Below are 18,345 nucleotides of genomic sequence, written 5' to 3'. Positions count from 1 at the left end.
GGAATGAGCGAGTGAGTTGTCTGTCCCCGTGTGCCCTGCGACTGGCTGGCAACCAGTTCAGGGTGTCCCCTGCCCAATGCCCGAAGATTGCTGGGACGGGCTCCAGCACCCCCGCGACCCTACTGAGGATAAGCGGTGCAGCTGATGAGATCCCTTAACCACCATACAACACAGTGACATCTAGTGGTCAAATATTACACACTGGGGCCTTAAGACAGGATTGATGATTGAATAAATCAACAGTTTCCCTTCCAGAATTTGGAGCAAAATATGGTATTTTATCAGTATTGTTTCTTTCGATTACAATTCGAAATGTTACATTATCCTTTCTCATCAAATCCCAGATTTCGAATGTAAAGGAGACATTAGGCTGCATTTTGGCATTTGGAGAACCACTAGAGAGAGCCTGCGTTTTTGGAATGGACTGAGATATTGCAAAAAAATGTACATTTTCCACCACAGATATATTTTCAAATGGCCAAAGAAAGAATGTTGTCTACAGTTCTTCAGGATCGTATATGTGTGTGTGTTCACAGCTGCTTTTCATATCTGTCAAATAAAATGTTAAGTGACCGAGAAGAAAAGCATTGGTTTTAAACGCCTTCCCAACATTCTTCTTGGGGCTTTGTCTTTACACAGACGTGTCTGTCCGGCAAAATCGAGATTGATGGGTTGAACACTTTTAGAACAGCCAAGAATTCTTTTGCGGAAAATTTGGCTGTTCCGTGTCCGAACATATGAAACCCATCAAAGTTCTATTTTTGTATTTTGTGTAATCGCCAACGGCAGTAAAGCAATTGAAGAATAGTGGACACTTCACTGCTCCTTTTTTTTAATCACTCAAATGAAAAATCAAGTCATGAATAGTTGAAATAAACCCAAATATATTTCTCTTAAGGATAAACAAATCGTTTTAAACATACTTGTTCTCTCTAATGAACATAAGGACCTCTTATTTTGGCTTTAGTGGTAACTGAAAAAAATAAATACAGATTGTATTTCTAGCTGCACATCGGATTGGTAATTGGATTCATTGGAACAATTTGAACATGCTTGTGAGAGGGTGCGAAGACTTTTGCATGTAGATCCTCACAGATTCTCCCTGGTTTTGACCTTGCAAATGTTCTCACGAGCTATACAATTGTGAAGGTAAGGACGATGTTAGAAAGGGTTACATCAGAGGTGAAAAATAAAGAAGATAGGGGGCCAAATAAAAAAGAAGACTGGACTAGTGGTGTCTTCCAGGGAACCTAAGTGCAATTATACAGTATTCCATTATGATCACATAAATAAGGCAATGTTTTCTTAGTGCTCTGACAGTAATATTTAATTTTCAACAGGCAAAACGGGCAATTTTATTTTGTATTAAGATTAAAATTAAATGAAAAATGCTGGTAATTTTTGGGCAACATTTCGAGCCTTTGGTCTCTTTAAGGTAAAGTGAGCTAGAAAGTAAAAATGCATCTAAAGTCCACACAGGAAGGTTGGTAGCTGTATTTGAACTAATAACCTCAGAACTGTGTTACAGACACACTAATCACTTATCTGCTGTGCCACCTCTAACTATTATAGATCAGATAGAATAACTATAAAGTGCAAAAATCTACTGTACAAAAAAATCCCACATTTTCAAGGAGAAATAACATACAAGACGATTTTTGTTGTATAATACAATAGGTAATCAATCGAAACAATATGTTCCTCCTCTAAGCCTTCGCTTAGAATATGCTGGTCTACTAGTGATACCAGAGAAATCTCCTGGTTCAAGAGCGTTCTCCGTTCGGTCCCTGTGCTGTGGAATGCTCTGCCTTCTGAGATACGGTCTGCAACCTCAATGGATGTGTTTAAATCTGGGCTTAATACACTTAAATTTTATTGCTTGTGACTTATGTTGACCTCGTCCTCTTGTCCTCATGTCATTGAGAAGCGTGAGCCTGGTTGTTGCAGGGTGCATGAATTTCATTCCGGCACCTAGACCTGATGAACACCATCCTCTAGAACCTTCTGCACTGACTAAGATTTGAGCAGAAAGCTCTCAACTGGACATTCTGTTATTACCGATATTTCATGTTGATGATGTCTGTGTATTGTCTGTTGGTGCCCTTGCAACATCCATTGCAGCATGGTCACTCTGGAAGAAGGATTACCACATGTGTTGTCCATCCTCAAGGTTTTTATTTTTGCCTTGCTGTCTTTTAGGGAGTAGATAGAGAGGAGAGGATCCCCAGTCCCCTCGCTCCCTTCCCTTTAGTCGCCTCTTACGACACGAAGCGGCGAACGGAGGGAGAATTTTCACACTTCCCAGGGGGAGAGGGCCCCTCACCACAGGATGTTTTTTTTTATGTTTAGACACGTTCTAAGGGATGGGCAGGGCACCCGTATGATGCGGCAGGGGTAAACCAGTGAAAGCTGTCGGGCCCTGCTGTTGAACAGAAAAGCGTGTTGTGTCACCCTGACCCGAGTGACATGGCCGCGTTCTTGTGTACCGTTTCATCTGGAGGGACGAAAGCATGACCAACTTGGGTGCCGAGGTGCTCAACTTGTTTGGGTGTTTGGGCATTTGGGTTGGCCATGGTCCAAAAAGTTTTGTGTTTTTTGCTAGTTGTTCCCTTTTATTTTCTTTGTTTTTGTATGCGTTTGTCTTGCCGTCGGTCACCCCTCTCGAGGAATATGACCTGGGTAGATTAATAGAATATTTATTTTGTTTATTTCTACTTGCCCTCGTGTAGGTTTCAGAGCAGGATGTTGCAACGCTGGTCTGTGCAGCTATTTGAAACCTTTGGTGGCTGGGGGCTTTCCTTGAATCAATATCATCCCGTACTGAAAAAAATCCTTATGGGCCAGATCTGGCCTGGATTTGGACATATGTGGGCTACATAATATAGGAAGCTTTTTTTATTTTGGCTGCAGATCTCAAACATTGTCTTTGTACAAGGACCTTGAGCTGGACATCCAAACTCAGTGGTTGTTAGCCAAGTTAATCTGCAGAAATGAACATTATTGGTAAAGACGTCAGGCTCGCCACCTTCAAACACCTTAAAATCTGAGGTTGGCGATAACGAGTAGATCAAATCAAAAAAAGTGTTGCACGTGAGAGATTTATTTCAGAGATAATTCATCAATATTATTACTACTATTATTATTATTCACACTTGTATACAATATGTCATTAAATCCGGACGTCATTTTAACACCAAAAGTCAACATTTCAAAGACGGCCTATTAAAGTACATCGTGTATAAAACAGATAAGGTGAAGAGAGACATGAGGCGGCTGTTCAAGCTTTACTCCAGAGTAAAAAGTGAGGAGCTCTTGTCCTATTCCCAGACTGATCATACAAACGGCGGGAAATGTTAGTTGCTTCATGATTTGACACGGACTCGAGTTCATAGAGGTAACACTGAGAAGACAAAATCACATTGCGAAGCACGCTCGAAAAACAAGAAAAGTTCACCAATCGCACCTGCTAGCAAATCTTGTCGCCGTTCCCTCAGGGACCACCCCCAAAAACAAACAAAAAAAAAGGACAGCATCAATCACACACGCACACAATCGATAACTATTCACAAGATAAAAATCCATATATTCATATTTAAATATTAATGATATTACTGGATTCCACAATTAAAGGCAAATGAAAAAATAAACAGTGACAGCATTCAAATAAACGTAATCCATTATGAATTTAATCCCCCCCAAAATTCTTCATCTGGACTGGCCTGTTGTGATTCTGACGCCACACAGCGTGTTCCCTTTTGCAGCCAACCCTTTTTTCTTTGTTATTTTGGGGTGTATGTCCACCGTTTTTTCCATTGGTCCAAACCAAAGATTTATTGGCACTGACGCCACCGGTGCTTCGGCAAAAAGGCGAGATGAGGGAGTAGAGGAAGATGGCACAAGTTCCGTTTGCTCTTCTGAAGGAGCGAGAAGGGAATCCATGGAGGGGGAGGATGTAAAACCAAACACTTGCCATTCAACTGGTTAAGTGCATTAAGGAGTTACGCAGCGTCGAGTCAGCACTGCGCATCAACATCTACCCGCTGAACATCACAATGTATGTGTTAAGCAGCTCAAAGAGGGCACACATGAGGATGCTGCCAAAATGTTGGGGATGATGTTTTTGCATGAGACGTTGGCACAAAAAAACAGCCAGCAACAAAACAAAAACATCGACTTCCAGTGATTTAGTCCACCGTTCACGGGACGATGGGCAAGAGGACACGTTATGTGTTTGTGTGCAGATATAGATCTCTATGTTTTTCTAGAAGAGTGTACAGATTGCGAAGGGTTGTCTTCCTTACAAGAGGAGACAGCAATTGCTCTCTGTGGTTTTTTCTCTGTTTCTTTGACCTAAAAAGAAAGCAGAAAACACAAAATGTGACACGCTCTTTTATTTTTTCTCTCTTCACTCACAAGGTGAAAAAAAGTCAAAGTAGAGTTAGACCAGGCATTTTAAACATAGGCCCCACGGGCCGGACGCCGCCACCATCTGTAGGAGGATTTTATCCAGCCTGCCGTAAATTTCTGGGTATGTCAAAAAAGCAAGTCTTTTGTTTATTTTTGCTAAAAGTTAAGAAAAATTACATTTCTTATAAGTGTACAAACCAAATGCTCCTTCCTGCCGCTAGAGGGTAGTAAAAGTGGAAAAAGATGACATCTGGTTTCATGTTAGGGACAACATTTTAAGTATTTTCTCAGCTTTAGTAGGCCCAGCATAGTAGTTTGATCCAATGTTAATGCCTAATAGCTGCTAAATCTCTCTCTTTGAAAAAGAAAATAATTTTTAAAGCAGTATGAAAATTAAGGCAACACATTCAATGCTAAAAATGAAAATCATTGTTTTTCCATTGTTTGTGAATAAATGTGTTGTGTTTAATAGGATCTCTGTATCCTTTGCAATTATAACTAACAGGGTAGGCTACAACTGTTTTTTAGGTGCTTTGCTTCCCTCTTCAGGCATTTTTGTGTAGTGTAGTTTATTTGGGGGTCAATTCTTAAATGAACCCCATTATCAAGCACCCACTACAAAGAAAAATAAGTTAAAACATGAAAGTAATGACGTTACCTCAAGGTGATGTATGTAACTTCAAAAACTACTTGCTGACCCCATCTTATGTCTGAAATCATTACTGCAGCCTCAGTCAAGCTTCGTTTCGCCTGTAAGTATGCAAAATTCTTATATCCGCTCGGATAAGCTCTTCCTTTTTCATCATTTAGGGGGTGTGGATTGCCATTTGGACTGTATTTGAACAAGTTTTTTTTTTTTTTTTTTTTACTTTCACCCTTTTCATTCTACAATTAAAGAAAACCAGGACCACACGCGTAATATTACTCCGTCCGCATTTTTTTTTAAATACTTGAAGGTCTATAAAAATTGGATTTATTTTACAGAAAACGAGCCTAACCTAAGGGAGGGAGCTCACAAAATGGTAGTAATATATCTACCATTTTGGCAAAAAAAAAAGCAAAGTGGTAATAATATATCTACCATTTTGCTGATACAGGTACGTGAATACCCAAAAACAACAAAAGGCTGGGAAAAAAGAATAAGAAAAATTGTGCTTTTTTTGGTCACTTTGAGTCTCTGTAGTTTGTACCCCTTTTTGTTCTCTTTTTAGGATGCAGACACAATAGAGTGGCATTCATTGGGCAATAATACACAGTGTCCCTTTAAATGATGGCAGAGGGATCTGGAGTACATGAGCTGTTCCATTTCCTAAAAATGGGTCATGTTCTTACACTAATTATACTCAACTGGCCATGCGCCAAAACTCACAAGTTCCCTCTCTCGGGGCAGAAACTTTGGCACTAGGCCATTGACTTTAATTATGAAGGCCAACGGCGACAATGCGTTGTGTGCTTTAGCGATATTTCAAGCCAAAATGACCTTCTTCCGAGCAAAGTGAGCAAAAGTTTGATAATGTCATGTTTCTGAAGATTACGCCGAACCAACATCTTTTGGTGTGAGGTAATCAGGGATCTTTTCCGCTCTGCAAACTATTCAGAAACAAATCCATTACGGCCAACTATGAATATCGAACAAGGCCGCAATTTCTAATTTAAACTATTGTGTTTTCAACACATGCCTAGTGATGGCGTCTCTAATGGGTTGAGATCAGGTTGAACTGAGGATACAAGGACCATGGAAAGTGCAAGTGAGGACATGGAAAACAGTTCAAAGCTGCGATGATGCGGAACCAGGGAATAAAATGTGGCACACAGGTGTGCTCACCGTGAGAGTTGGGCTCCGGAAGAGTCTCCCTGGCAACCAGGTGCATGACGGTGGTTCGGCCCGGGGGCAACTTCAGTGCTGGAACAAACGATGAACCAGAGTGAGGAGAAAGCTTCACTGTATTACAAATCAATGAATCGAAAATTCATCTCACCTCCTAGGGTCACATTGCCGTGGAGGAAGCGGCCCTGGAAGATGAGGCGCAGTATGCTGGGGCTGCTCACCTGCTCCTCCTCCCATCCTGCAGAGACACATGAAGATTTAAATAATCGTACACGCTTCCATTTGGTTTGATATCTATCAAAATACACTCAACACCATGAAAAGAACCCAGGCTCAAACTAAAACCTCACTGAAAGTATTTTAAGTAATGTCAAAAGTTCAAGATTTAACTGAAATGTTCTTTGCAGCCTCAGGCTAGCTCCTTTTGTTGCGCGAGCAAGCACGAGAAATTCTTAGACCTGCTCGGATAAACTCATCATTTTTCATCTTTTGGGGGGGTTTGGGCTGGCATTTGGACTGTATTTCAAAGAATCCTTTACGTTCAGAATTTTCATCCTAGAATATAAGAAAACTGCCAGCATGTGTGGGTATAATTCTTCTTCCACGTCGTCCTCCTTCCTTTCCTCCAGCGTAATGTGCTGGAACACCGGGGGTAAAGGAAAGGTAAAAGCAGATAAGCGCTGTGGGAAAAAATATATATATAAAGGCTCTTAGAACTTAGATGGGCATTGTTAACACATTTAATGGAGGAAAATATTTAAGGACGCTTCATACTACGCACCCCTTTTTTAAGAGTTTCTTTAAGAGCAATAAAAATATGCACTACCAGTATTTTATTTTCAAAAAAAGTTATTTTAGGGCAGAAAATAAAAATGCTACACCTAATTCATATGCTAAGCAAACTTTGTAGATGCATAATAAAAGAATGGTTGAACAAGGTTGGGTGGAGGAAATCATCCATAAAATGCTTAAAATATTAAAAACTATGGACAATTTATTTGCACGATAAATGGCCCTTTCGAGTATTCAGCAATCCTGCAGTATAACGTGGTTTACGTTTCACTGTTTCGTTTTTTCACAGATATGCATCAAGCAATTGGTTCTGGATTCTGATCGGGGAAACAGTCTCCCCGCGAATTATTATTTGATGGTTCAGTAGTTATAAAAAAACAAAAGCTAAAACGTTTATAAAATAATAAACATTTCTAATTCATAGATTCTGCCTATCGTAGGTTCTTTATGGCAGTGGTCAGCAACCACCAGGCCGCGGACCGGTACCGGGCCGTGGGTCGTTTGGTGACGGGCCGCACAGAAAAAAAAAAGCCTCCGATTTTTCTTATACCTTATTTATTTCGTATATACACGCATGATTTATGGAATGTCGCCCCAGAGATAAACGAGAGATTACTGTACTGGCATCAATAGTAGACCACCCCCCAATACTAACAATACTTCCACTGCTATACCCTGTCAACCGAAATTTGGCGTTTGTTTCCTATTCAAGCAAGTTGTGCAAAAAAGTAGAAAAACACTTAACTGTTATACATTTGCAAGTACAGATCAGGTCAAATTAAGTTCACCTGCATGTCACATGTTTTCTGCTGCTTACCCGTGGGCCAGTTTTCAAACACGTGCTTGGCGATGTCTGTGGCCGAATCGTTTGGCGAGAAGGTGAAGTCCTGCGTTTTCCCACTGACCAGAATGAGACGGAGGTGCACCTGAGACATCACAAAATAATCTTCATTATCAGCGTCATTGCCAGAAGCCATCCACCTTCTCTGACCTCACAGGGGCTATGAGAGGGACTGGCCTCTTATTTAAATTAGATTTGGACCAGCAGTCCATGCCCACCCTTCTGTGGCAACGCTCAAGAGAGAATGGGCGGAGCTTAAAGCATCGGTCCAGCCGTCGGTCTAATGCGATCACCGCAGGTGTCCCAGACAGCTCTAGACCATGTTATTAAATTTGCATGGCCAGTGCATAGCTGGGCGGGGAATGCACGTGTGTATGGGAGGGGTTAAAAGGGGACACGGAAGGTTTAGGAGGGAGTGTGATATATCTAACACCAAGCAACATGCTGAAACAAAGGACTAAAAATAGATCAGGAAACCCACTTCAAAAGATTTGTTTGCAGTAGAAACGCCAAGATAAACAACACCGGTAGCAAACAAAAACAGGAAAGCCCCTGGGCAGCCCCGATGAAGGAGCTGGCCGGACAAAATTACATGAACCGCAACACGCGGCAAAACAGACAACCAAAAACTACGATTGCCTATCAAAAAAGGGGGCGTAGGCTAACAAGGAACACACGCCGCGTTGGCAGCAAGTAAAAAAAAACCACGCATCCTTTGGGTGGTAGAGCTTGCAACTCCAACAAAACTGTCACATAGCCCACCAAGACAGTGTAAGCAAAGTTCCAATTTCTCCAAACATAAATGAGCAATATGCTATCGCTTTTCACTACAATTGCTGTCTGCTTTGGAGCTCGCCTCTCATGTTGTGTTAATAGGATTTGCTATTTTGAAAGTCTTGTGTTTTTTCAATGATGTAACGGGCAGACAGCTAACAAGCCATATGTGTCAACTTTAAGACTAAATCCTTAGGTCCTCTGGTGCGTGAAATATTTTGCAACATATTTGCATAATTAAGAGTTAATATACCGTCTTCATGGCCCAAATTTAAGCATTTATTAAGGACTTTAAGAGAAAAAAAAATCTAATTTCTGAAGTACCATTTTTGAGACTGCCTTTTAATTTGTCGACAGCAAAAAGCTTTAGAAAATTATTTAAAACAATTTTTAAAAAGTCGTCCCGATCCAATATAGTTAACAGGAATGTGTCATCAACTTATACAGATCTTAAATATTACAAACTACAACCTCAGACAATATAAACAGTTACGGCAGAAAGTCAACTGCAGAAGGCCAATGCTGACCCAATTTAAGAAAAGGGTTGGATGTTCTTGGTCAAACTGAAAAACAGTGTGAAATTCCCAGCAGTTTGCTGGTGTTAAGTCAGAGGGGAGAACAAAGCGACTTAAGAAGGTGCAATGAGGAGGCGGAGCAATCCCTCTCTCTGATCTGTTTACAAATAAGTCGCTCCCCCCTGGTCGGCCCTTCCCCCCTGAACCGAATAACCTTAGAGTGGGGTTACATACCCATGCCATAATAACGAGCTTCCCCTTTTCATCCCCTGTTCAAAGGAAAACAACCTTCAATCTGCCCCGTATCCCGTGGCAACATCTTACATCGACATCAACCTTGACGCTCTCCAATCCCAAGGCCTGAACTACAAATCCTTCAAAGGCTGTCAGACAAGACTTTTTTTTCTTCTTTCAAATCATGATAATGAGGGGCTAACGCATCTCTCAAAGGCTTAAATGGCTCATGATAGCCCAACATTTTCCCAAAAACACCAGCAACACATCTAATCCAGGGAACACTTCTATAATGTCAAGTCTATAGACTGGACAAGGCACCCTACATCATTGAGGATTATTTCATCTTCACAAGAGAAAAAAAAAAAATCGGCCAAAAACATGTATTTCCTTTGGGTTTTAATGAATGTAATTTTGTTTTTTAACAAAAGAGGTTATTATTCATTTTACAGAACAATTAGCTTTTTTAACATATCGGTTCGAATACCATTCCAATAATTTAGTTGAACAACATCAACAACACACATTATTTTCATCTTAATATGAGAAGTCTATCATGAGCAAGCACACTAGCATGTTTGACACTGAACACAAAAAGCTTTATTTACGGGTGAGCGTGTGTGCTGGCAATTGGCAAACGGGGGCCCAACCAACGGTCAGGATTTAGCGTCGGCCGGGGTACAATCATTGGGCCACCCAACCTTCAAAGGAAAGTAGGGCAATGTTTTAACGGAGATTAGACAGATGGCGTTGACACGAGCGGCCGTCACCGTCTCGGCTAAATGTTTACGGACATCGGTTAATCCGTTACCCAGGAATCGCGTCCTACCCGCTCACCAGCACACACAGCTCACACACACACACAATCAACACACACTACAGGACCTGCTTCAAAATTCAACTGGAGAAGAAATCAAGACCATTCCTGAGGATGGATGGATTAATAGTAAAGTGTGCCTCGAAAATTACACAAGAAACGACTCCAAAACAAACTTAATTGCGACAGAAAATGAATCTAGCTGTTTTATGTGTAATTTTCATGTCATAGTCCAATACATTTTGGTTTCGCTCTCCCCCTTGAGATGTTGCCACCCGCAGAGCTCAGACATCCGCGGATTGGCCTTGGACTTGTCCTTGTTTTCACCTACCTGGCCTGTCTTCAGGCCAGCGCACGAGTCACTTAACACTTCTGGACACGTCTTCGGAGTTTAGCACACTATGCAGATCATTTCTAATTAAGTATTTACAGTGTGGGTATTGAATGTTTTTTTTTTTCAGCCAATGCATTTGGATTGTTTTCAAAAACAGACAATGATTTTCTTTCCAATCTGAATGAAAATTTCTGCTGCGAAATATTATCCCTCATGATCTTCTGCATGTCATCTGTGTCATTTAAATTGAGAAAAAATGTTGATTGAATACAAGTAAATGGCCAAGACATTTCCTAAAGCAATGAAGTCAAACCCAGACTTTAGAATTTTGCATGCAATTCCTTAGAACAGGGTTTTCCAAGCTGCCAGGCCATGAGCCATTTGGTTGCAAGCCACACAGTAGGAAAAAATATGTTCCATTATTTTTTGCTTATTATTAACTTATCATTAACACCATTACAGTCATACCGAACACTGCTCTCGTAGTTTAATAAAGCATCTAGACCAGGGGTCGGGAACCTATGGCTCGCGAGCCATATATGGCTCTTTCTATGAGTACCTATGGCTCAGAGACCAATTTGATTGCATGCAAAATTTCTCCATTTTGTTCAAAACCGAGATTGTCTATCCTATTCAGGCACACGTAAAGCCAAACCAAAGCTAAATGCAAAGGAAACACTTTGCAGTATATATAGGGCACGTTTTTCACTACAATTTACAGTCAAGGTGTCACACAAAAAAAGGGGGGAAAAAAAAACTTGTTTTGGCTGTACAACGCTAAAGAATCCTTTATTTAAAAGTTCACTATATAATCTGTGTTCAGTGTTCAGATACTTTATGATGAATCCACAGAACTGTAAATACGCCAAAACACCGGAAGAGAACTTAGTCATTTGATTGGGTGAGTGGGAGGGATGGGTGGAGCTATGCAAAAAGTGCAAGCATTCCCTCCCATCTCTCGCCAAAGGTAAGCACACAAGGCTCCCTATTCTCAGAATGTTGTGACGTTTTTACAAATTAATGCTTGCATCTAGTTTTGAAACCAATATGTATGAAAAAAAGGGTCAAAAGGAGTTTAACCGATCTTGAGTAATTGCATGAAAGAGACAAGTTTAAAGTGGTCTGTTTGTTGAATTTGGGACAGGGGCTCTGGCATTATTCTCTTTTCATAATTTTTATCAAATCATCAAAAATAAATGTGCTGAAGACTAAGCTTTTGTCTGGGGCGCGGGTTTAGCAATTTAGTAAATTTGTCTCATAATATATGGTGTGGCTCTTTCCCAAAATAAAATTAATATTTTTTGCTTTTATGGCTCTTTGAGTCAAAAAGGTTCCCGACCCCTGATCTAGACACATAACATAGGAACAGAATCAAAACAATGGTATTCCAGTTTGGCCAAGAACAACAAGTTTTAGATAAGCAAAATTACAAGTAAGGTTGAAAATGCTTACCTAAATAAACTGGAGGAAGAATAGCTGTCCAAATTCAACCAGTGTTGTTCCCAATTAAATTAAAAAAAAACAAAAAAAACCCACAAAGGCATGTATATTTTCTGCAGATATTGGAAAACATCATAAGCCGCTATTACGAGGCTGCAATGTTGGTATAGTATTGGAAATGAAAAAGCTGTATTGGGACACCTCTACTAAGCAACAACAGACCAAAGTAATCACTGGAGTAGTCATTGCATTTCAGACAAGCACCACTTCATGATTGGCTGATGATGTGTAATGCCACCAGACCTGCTGACACTGAAGCGGACGTAAATTTTTGCAGGTGACTTTCTGGCTGAAATTGCATCTGAATGTCAATTATTCCAGGCTAAAATGTGTATCCTGATTTGTGTTCCTTCATCACTTTGTGATTCAGTTATTGCAAATCACTCTAATCCAGGAGTAGGCAAAGTACAGCCGCCTATGATGCCTATTGAATTGGGCCCGCTGAACCAAAATGCTGAAATATTAGTTTAACAAAGTACTACAAAAATATGTTCCTGTTTTGCCAATGCCCAAATGTCCCAAAGATTTATACAGCATCTTAGCTAAGCTGATTTTTGTAAATTTACATAAAGATTTTAAGCGTATGTGTTTTGCTACAAAAATCAAATGTTGAGCAAAAAAAGGCCAACACTTCCTTGCCCCTACGAGTTTAACACATTTTAAAAAATCAAATTTATTGCTTAAAAAAGGGACATGGTATATAATTTTGCTTTCATTCCCACCGTTTCAAACCCATTTTCATGACATGTATCATATCCAGACACTGTATTGGCAGATAATTAAAATCAAATTATTCATAATTTTTCCTCCTAGCCTGCCCCCTCAGATTTTTTTTAGAAACCTATGCAAAAAAAAATGGCCCACTCATGCACTAATCTGTAATTAAATTAAGCATTTTTAATTGTGAGAAGTGTTTTAAAAGGTGACCGTCACAGATATATGCCCATATGCTTGTCCTGGTCAAATGACAGAAAGGTTAACGTACCTGTCATCTTATACTTTTATACGTTTTTTGAGTATTTTAAATCGAGTACACCGTACAACAATTCTTGTACAGGTAAAAAAAAAGACCGATCTCTTCTTGCCCATTTTGGCTCCAATCCAGATCGTCTATCAGTGGTATCAGACAAAAACGTCATCATACAATGCCAATGAAGATAACGTCTGCAAAATCCTGCGCTGCTTTGTATAATAAGCAAAGATTCTGTCTTTTTTATGCCGATATATTCTACTATCCATGATTTAAACTTAACAATCCATTAATTCTATAAATTTTAGGAGCTGATTTTTTTCTTGATTTGGGTCGTGGCTTGTAATTACACAATGGGTCCTGAAATCGGATCAGTTGAGAACCACTTATTAAGATGACATAGGAAAAGGCATTACATTTGATCTCACCATCAAAGAATCTTTAATCACGGTACCACTTTGTATAACATCATTTTGTCAATACTCTTTCCCACAATGTGGCACCGTGAGTAAAAGGTGTGATAATGAGATCAAATCTGATGCCTTTTACGTTGTCATTTACAATCCTAATGGACTAATTGTTGGGATTCAGCGCACTCATCGATGCATCCATTATAGAGCAATTGAGGTCAGTGATATTTGTTGATTGATCATTCATTACTTGATGATCGTGATATCTTACTGTAGAAGCTCAGTATAACAGCACAGAAACCTTGAGGGTTTTGGGGGCTAAATAAAAACCCCTGTATGCAGAAATAAATACAGTATAAGGTGATCATGTGGCAATTTACTTTTTATCTGTGCAGCCCAGAACCAAACGACCCATGGCCCGGTACTGGTCCGCGGCCCGAAGGTTACCAACCACTGATTTAAGTTGCAAGGTTTCTCAGCAACCACTGATTTAAGGTGAAAGGTTTTTCGCTTAGTAAGGGAGAGTGCAATCATGATAAGGGAAGCAATTGGCCGAGGTTGACGGTTATGGGTTCATTAAGTCGTGATGGAATTTGAGAATTTTGCTTCAACATTGACATCAGGGGATGAAACACATATGCAAATATTTATCAAGTGATGCAAAACAAATGATCCACAGCATTGACTGACCATCTCGAGGTCCCGATGGGTGCTCATGGCTCAGCGAGGAGGCGAGGCGATGCAGCCGGAGCAAAGATGTGCAGGACGGGCGTGCTTCAGCTGCAGCAGACGGGGCCAGAGCACTGTCACAAACAACACATCGGGGTGAGTTGAGCTTTCACAAGCCCCACGACTGCACGCCCTCGGACGCATCGTCGTCATTTTGATGCATTGCTCTTCCTATGCATGCCAGTGATACATGTGGGTGCCTCGAAGCTCTTGACAAATTCGAGCCTATCCAAGTGAGGAAAGAAAAAAAGGAGGGGGCTAATGTTAGCATTAGCTACCGCAAAGCTACCGCAAAGCTACCGCCGCTGGCTAGGAGGAAGCTAAGTGGCTAAGTGGAAAATACCCACCATTCGTTTGCTTGACTTTAATCTCACCTGCATTTGGCGACGACGGTCAAAATTTGCACTCAACAGGGTAGAAAAAACATCGAGTAACGCGTTCCTAACGGCCGTCAAAATCGAGTGCAGATGGAGCAAGCCGAGTCCTGAGCTCGTCAGCTAATGGACGGGAGGACGCCGGATGTCAGCTGATTGTAAACACACAAAACAGCCTCTTAGCAAGCTGGGAAATGAAGTTCACGCACCAACGCGGCTCACTAAATTAGTAAGTATACCTGTCAACCACCACGGCTCCATGCCCTTACAAACTGTCGTATTTTACCTTACAAAATACAAAAAAAAATCTTACACCATATTTTTTTTTCAAACTTGTTTATTTATGTCGTTTAACATGTGATATTGTACATGTGTTTCGTTAAATCATATATTGTTCATTAACATTTTGTTGTGAGATACTGAGATACCGTTATTTTATTAGATAGCTTACTCATACCTGTCAACCTGTACGTTTTTGCCGTACAAAAGTACGTTAATTATGCATTTTAAGACTTGTACGACGTACAAGAAAATCCGTATGGAAAAACGCAAAGTTGTTTAATTATGGGTACCATCTGGTATACACCGACTATCACGAAACGGCAAATCAATCAAGTCAAACGAGTTTGCCGCGGTAGCCTCTATCTCGGTATCGGTTGTTTTCGTTGCAAACGAAGCAAGCGGTTTGATGCCACTGTGCGTATGCGTCTGCCGCCTGGGGATTTCCCATCATGCATCATTCTGTGGTAGTTGTGTAGTGAAAGGAAGTCCGTCTATTTTTTGGCTCAACTCATTAAAGAGAGCTGCCTCTCAAACGGCTCACAGGCTTTGATGCATTATATTATTTTGTGGTTATCCCTTTAATCAGTATATTACCAACAATAAATTAATGCAGAAAATGAATTAATAATTTGAATAAGAAAATTCTACTTAATTATATTTTCATGTATTTTTTCCCTTCTACAGTGAACGTCCAAGCTACTTAATTTTTGAACTTTTTTTATAATAAACCTCATTAATGTCGAGCAACTGAGTATTTCACAACAAATTGTTAATTAACAATATATATGATATAACGAAACACATGTACAATGTAACATGTTAATACTACATAAATAAAAACATTTTAAAAAAATATGGTGTAAGATTTTTTGTATTTTGTAAGGGAAAATACGACAGTTTGTAAGGGTATTTAGCCGTGGAGGTTGACAGTTATGAAATAATCACATTAGCAACCCCGTCAACCTCAGCCAATTGCTCTGCTTACTAATGTTTGCAATTCCCCTTATTACACTGCCTAGCACAGCATAGCCAGGACAATCTGTCAACCATTAGTCGTACTCTGCATACATCAGCCCTTCATGAAAAAGTGCTAAGAAGTAAGCTCTCTCTGAAATAATACAATAAAAAGACCCGTTTCTGGTTTGCAAGAAGCCACATAGGAGACACAAATAGCATATGGAGAAAGGTGCTCTGGTAAAATGTTACCAAAATTGAGCTTTAAGCAAAGCATTTCTTTTGTTAACACTGCAAATCTTCCCGAAAATACCACACCCACTGTCAAACATGGAGGTGGCAGCATCGTGCTCTGGGGTTGCTTTTTTTCAGCATGGAATGGGAAGATTGTTACAGTTGATGGGAAGATGGATGGAGCCAAATACAGGATGATTCTGGCAGAAAATCTGTTGGAGTCTCCAAGAGAACTGAGAATGGGGCGCAGGTTCACCTTTCAACAGGACAACGGCCTGAAACATAAAGCAACATTTACAATGCAAACTTTTTGCAAGGCATTGTAAGTGATCGTAAACCTTACAACACAAAGCAGCACCTATTTACTGACAGCAAGACAATCTGTGTAGAACAAAAACAAAGGGTACTCAGACCGATCTGATCGTGTAGGGATGGGCGGAGCTATGCACAGAACGCAACCACTCCCTCCCTTCTTTCTCTCCTGCGGCGTCTGCGCCAAAGGCAAAGTCGGGATCCTTGTTTGCAGATATGTTATTTTAACAAAATAACTTTGCCTGCATCTTTTTTTTAATCAATCATTTAGGACAAAAATGATGGTCAAGATGTGCCATAACACTTTTAAGTAACAGCGGGAAGGAGACAAATTTTAAGTGGTACAAAATTTGTTACCCTGGAGAGAGATGGGCACCACCAGGCTGCACTTGCCCAGAACACACCACAGGAAGTGGTGCCCCTACGACCCACCTACCACAGTATATGGGACACAGGCTCCGGCATTATTATTATTTCATAGATTAATCAAATCATCAAAAGTAACACAGTGAAATAAAATGAGCTGAAGAAAAGCTTTTGTCTGGAGAGCGGTTTTAGCGGTTTTGTTGAAGTTTGTCTTTAAATAAATGGTGTGACTGTTTTCCCCCAATACAAATAGATATTTTTTTGCTTTTATGGCCCTTGAGTCAAAAAGGTTTCCCGGCAATCCCGGATGTTTTTGTTTTTTGGGTTTTTTTAAGAAACACACATGGATCCGAGTTTGTAGGTCAACTCGAGTCGAATCACATTTAATAGTGTAGCCTTTAATCACAAAATGTCAAAAAGACTGCACACGTCACAATTAATTTTGAGGGAGTTTCCTCAATGCTTATTTGGGCAACCATTGCATTTCTCCACAATTTTCCTGGAAATGAGAGCACATAAGTATATAAAAAAGATGTGTGCATTCTCTGTTTCTTATTTTGGATGTTTAACATGTGAAAAAATGATACCCAAGCTCTCAATATTTAAGTCATCCAGCTAGCAAATCGTGAAAGCCATATTTGTTTTTCTAATCCAACCATGAATTAAGTAAGAGTAACAAAATACACCCAATATTCTGTATTATGCATAGAGTGTGAAAGTATAACTGCAAAATACGTTAATCATCACACAAAAGGTTAGTCGGAATATAAAAGAAGTTGAATAGAACGTTTTGATGATAAATGTCACTCATATTGCTGTGAGTTGCTCATGCTATTTGCTTGCTTACGTTTTATCTGTTTAATTATTGATAATTACATCAATAAAACTGAAAAAGAAGAACACAATGTTACCAGCCAGGTAAACAATAACCAACATTGATCAATCATTGCCCTCTTTCATACAGCTGTCGTCCTTAAATATTTGTGTGGGTTACTATTTTGTAGAAGCAGAATATTTCAATTGGTGGTAAATTGGCCAAATAAAAAGTCGATTTTATTGTATTTGTGTTTTTGAGTATTCACTTACCGTCACCTAAACTCTTTTTACTTGTATTTGTCAACTTCACGCCTATTCAAAAATAAATTCTACTTTGTCAAAAAAGGCATAATACATTTTTAAGTCAAGTCAAGTCAAGTCAGTTATTTTTATAGCCCTTAATCACAAGAAGTCTCTAAGGGCTGCACAGACTAGTACAGACTACAGACAACTGTTGCACCATACCCTGATCTAAAACCGACATGAGGGCAAGGAAAAACTCAAAAACCTCAACATGAGGAAAATGAAGAAACCTTGAGAAGGGACCGCGCATGAGGTAATCCCCCTTCCAGGATGACCAGGCTGCAAAGGATATTGCAGTAACAAATAATACACAGATATCATCAACCGGAAATATAGGTCATTCATAAGCTATAAAATAGAAGTGTGTTTTAAGCCTTGATTTAAACAGTTCCACTGAGGTTGCAGATTGAATCTCAGGGGGAAGAGCATTCTCAACGCTCTCTAACCTGCAGTTCTCTTCTTGGCTATTGGATCATTAGTAGACCAGCATTTTCAGAGCGAAACACTGGAACATAGGGGGAAATTAAATCTGAACGATATGAGGGAGCAAGTC

At 39.9% G+C, this 18,345-nt stretch overlaps 1 protein-coding gene across 2 annotated transcripts; it reads right to left on the bottom strand.

Annotated features, from left to right (window-relative positions):
• Nucleotides 1–3,082: 3,082 nt before the first annotated feature.
• Nucleotides 3,083–14,708, bottom strand: ubl3b (ubiquitin-like 3b). Of its 2 annotated transcripts, none has more exons than XM_088344666.1 (6): nt 14,526–14,702; nt 14,113–14,225; nt 7,845–7,953; nt 6,387–6,473; nt 6,233–6,310; nt 3,083–4,350 (listed from the first exon to the last, which is right to left on the bottom strand). In XM_088344666.1, exons 2-6 carry the CDS (start codon nt 14,137–14,139, stop codon nt 4,298–4,300), a joined length of 354 nt encoding a protein of 117 aa, XP_088200792.1. In that variant the 5' UTR covers nt 14,140–14,225; nt 14,526–14,702; the 3' UTR covers nt 3,083–4,297. The 2 variants fall into 2 exon arrangements, with proteins under 2 accessions (XP_088200792.1, XP_088200791.1); XM_088344665.1 differs by lacking the exon at nt 3,083–4,350 and adding an exon at nt 4,549–4,657 and having other exon boundaries at nt 6,136–6,310; nt 14,526–14,708.
• Between the last annotated feature and the right edge of the window lie 3,637 nt (nt 14,709–18,345).

Source organism: Urocampus carinirostris, chromosome 9, assembly GCF_059441175.1.
Source record: "Urocampus carinirostris isolate Australia breed hairy pipefish chromosome 9, RoL_Ucar_1.0, whole genome shotgun sequence".
In the NCBI taxonomy this organism is placed as follows: Eukaryota; Metazoa; Chordata; class Actinopteri; order Syngnathiformes; family Syngnathidae; genus Urocampus; species Urocampus carinirostris.
The sequence above is the reverse complement of the archived record's forward strand: the minus strand, read 5'-3'. Positions and strand labels throughout refer to the sequence as shown.

Bases quoted from the DNA above. Each gene is read 5' to 3' on its own strand.
- ubl3b (XM_088344665.1), bottom strand. From the start codon at position 14,139: ATGAGCACCCATCGGGACCTCGAGATG. The intron at 7,954-14,112 runs GTCAGTCAATGC...GTGATGTCTCAG, and splicing joins CCCATCGGGACCTCGAGATG to GTGCACCTCCGTCTCATTCT. The intron at 6,474-7,844 runs GTAAGCAGCAGA...GTGTCTCTGCAG, and splicing joins GTTTGAAAACTGGCCCACGG to GATGGGAGGAGGAGCAGGTG.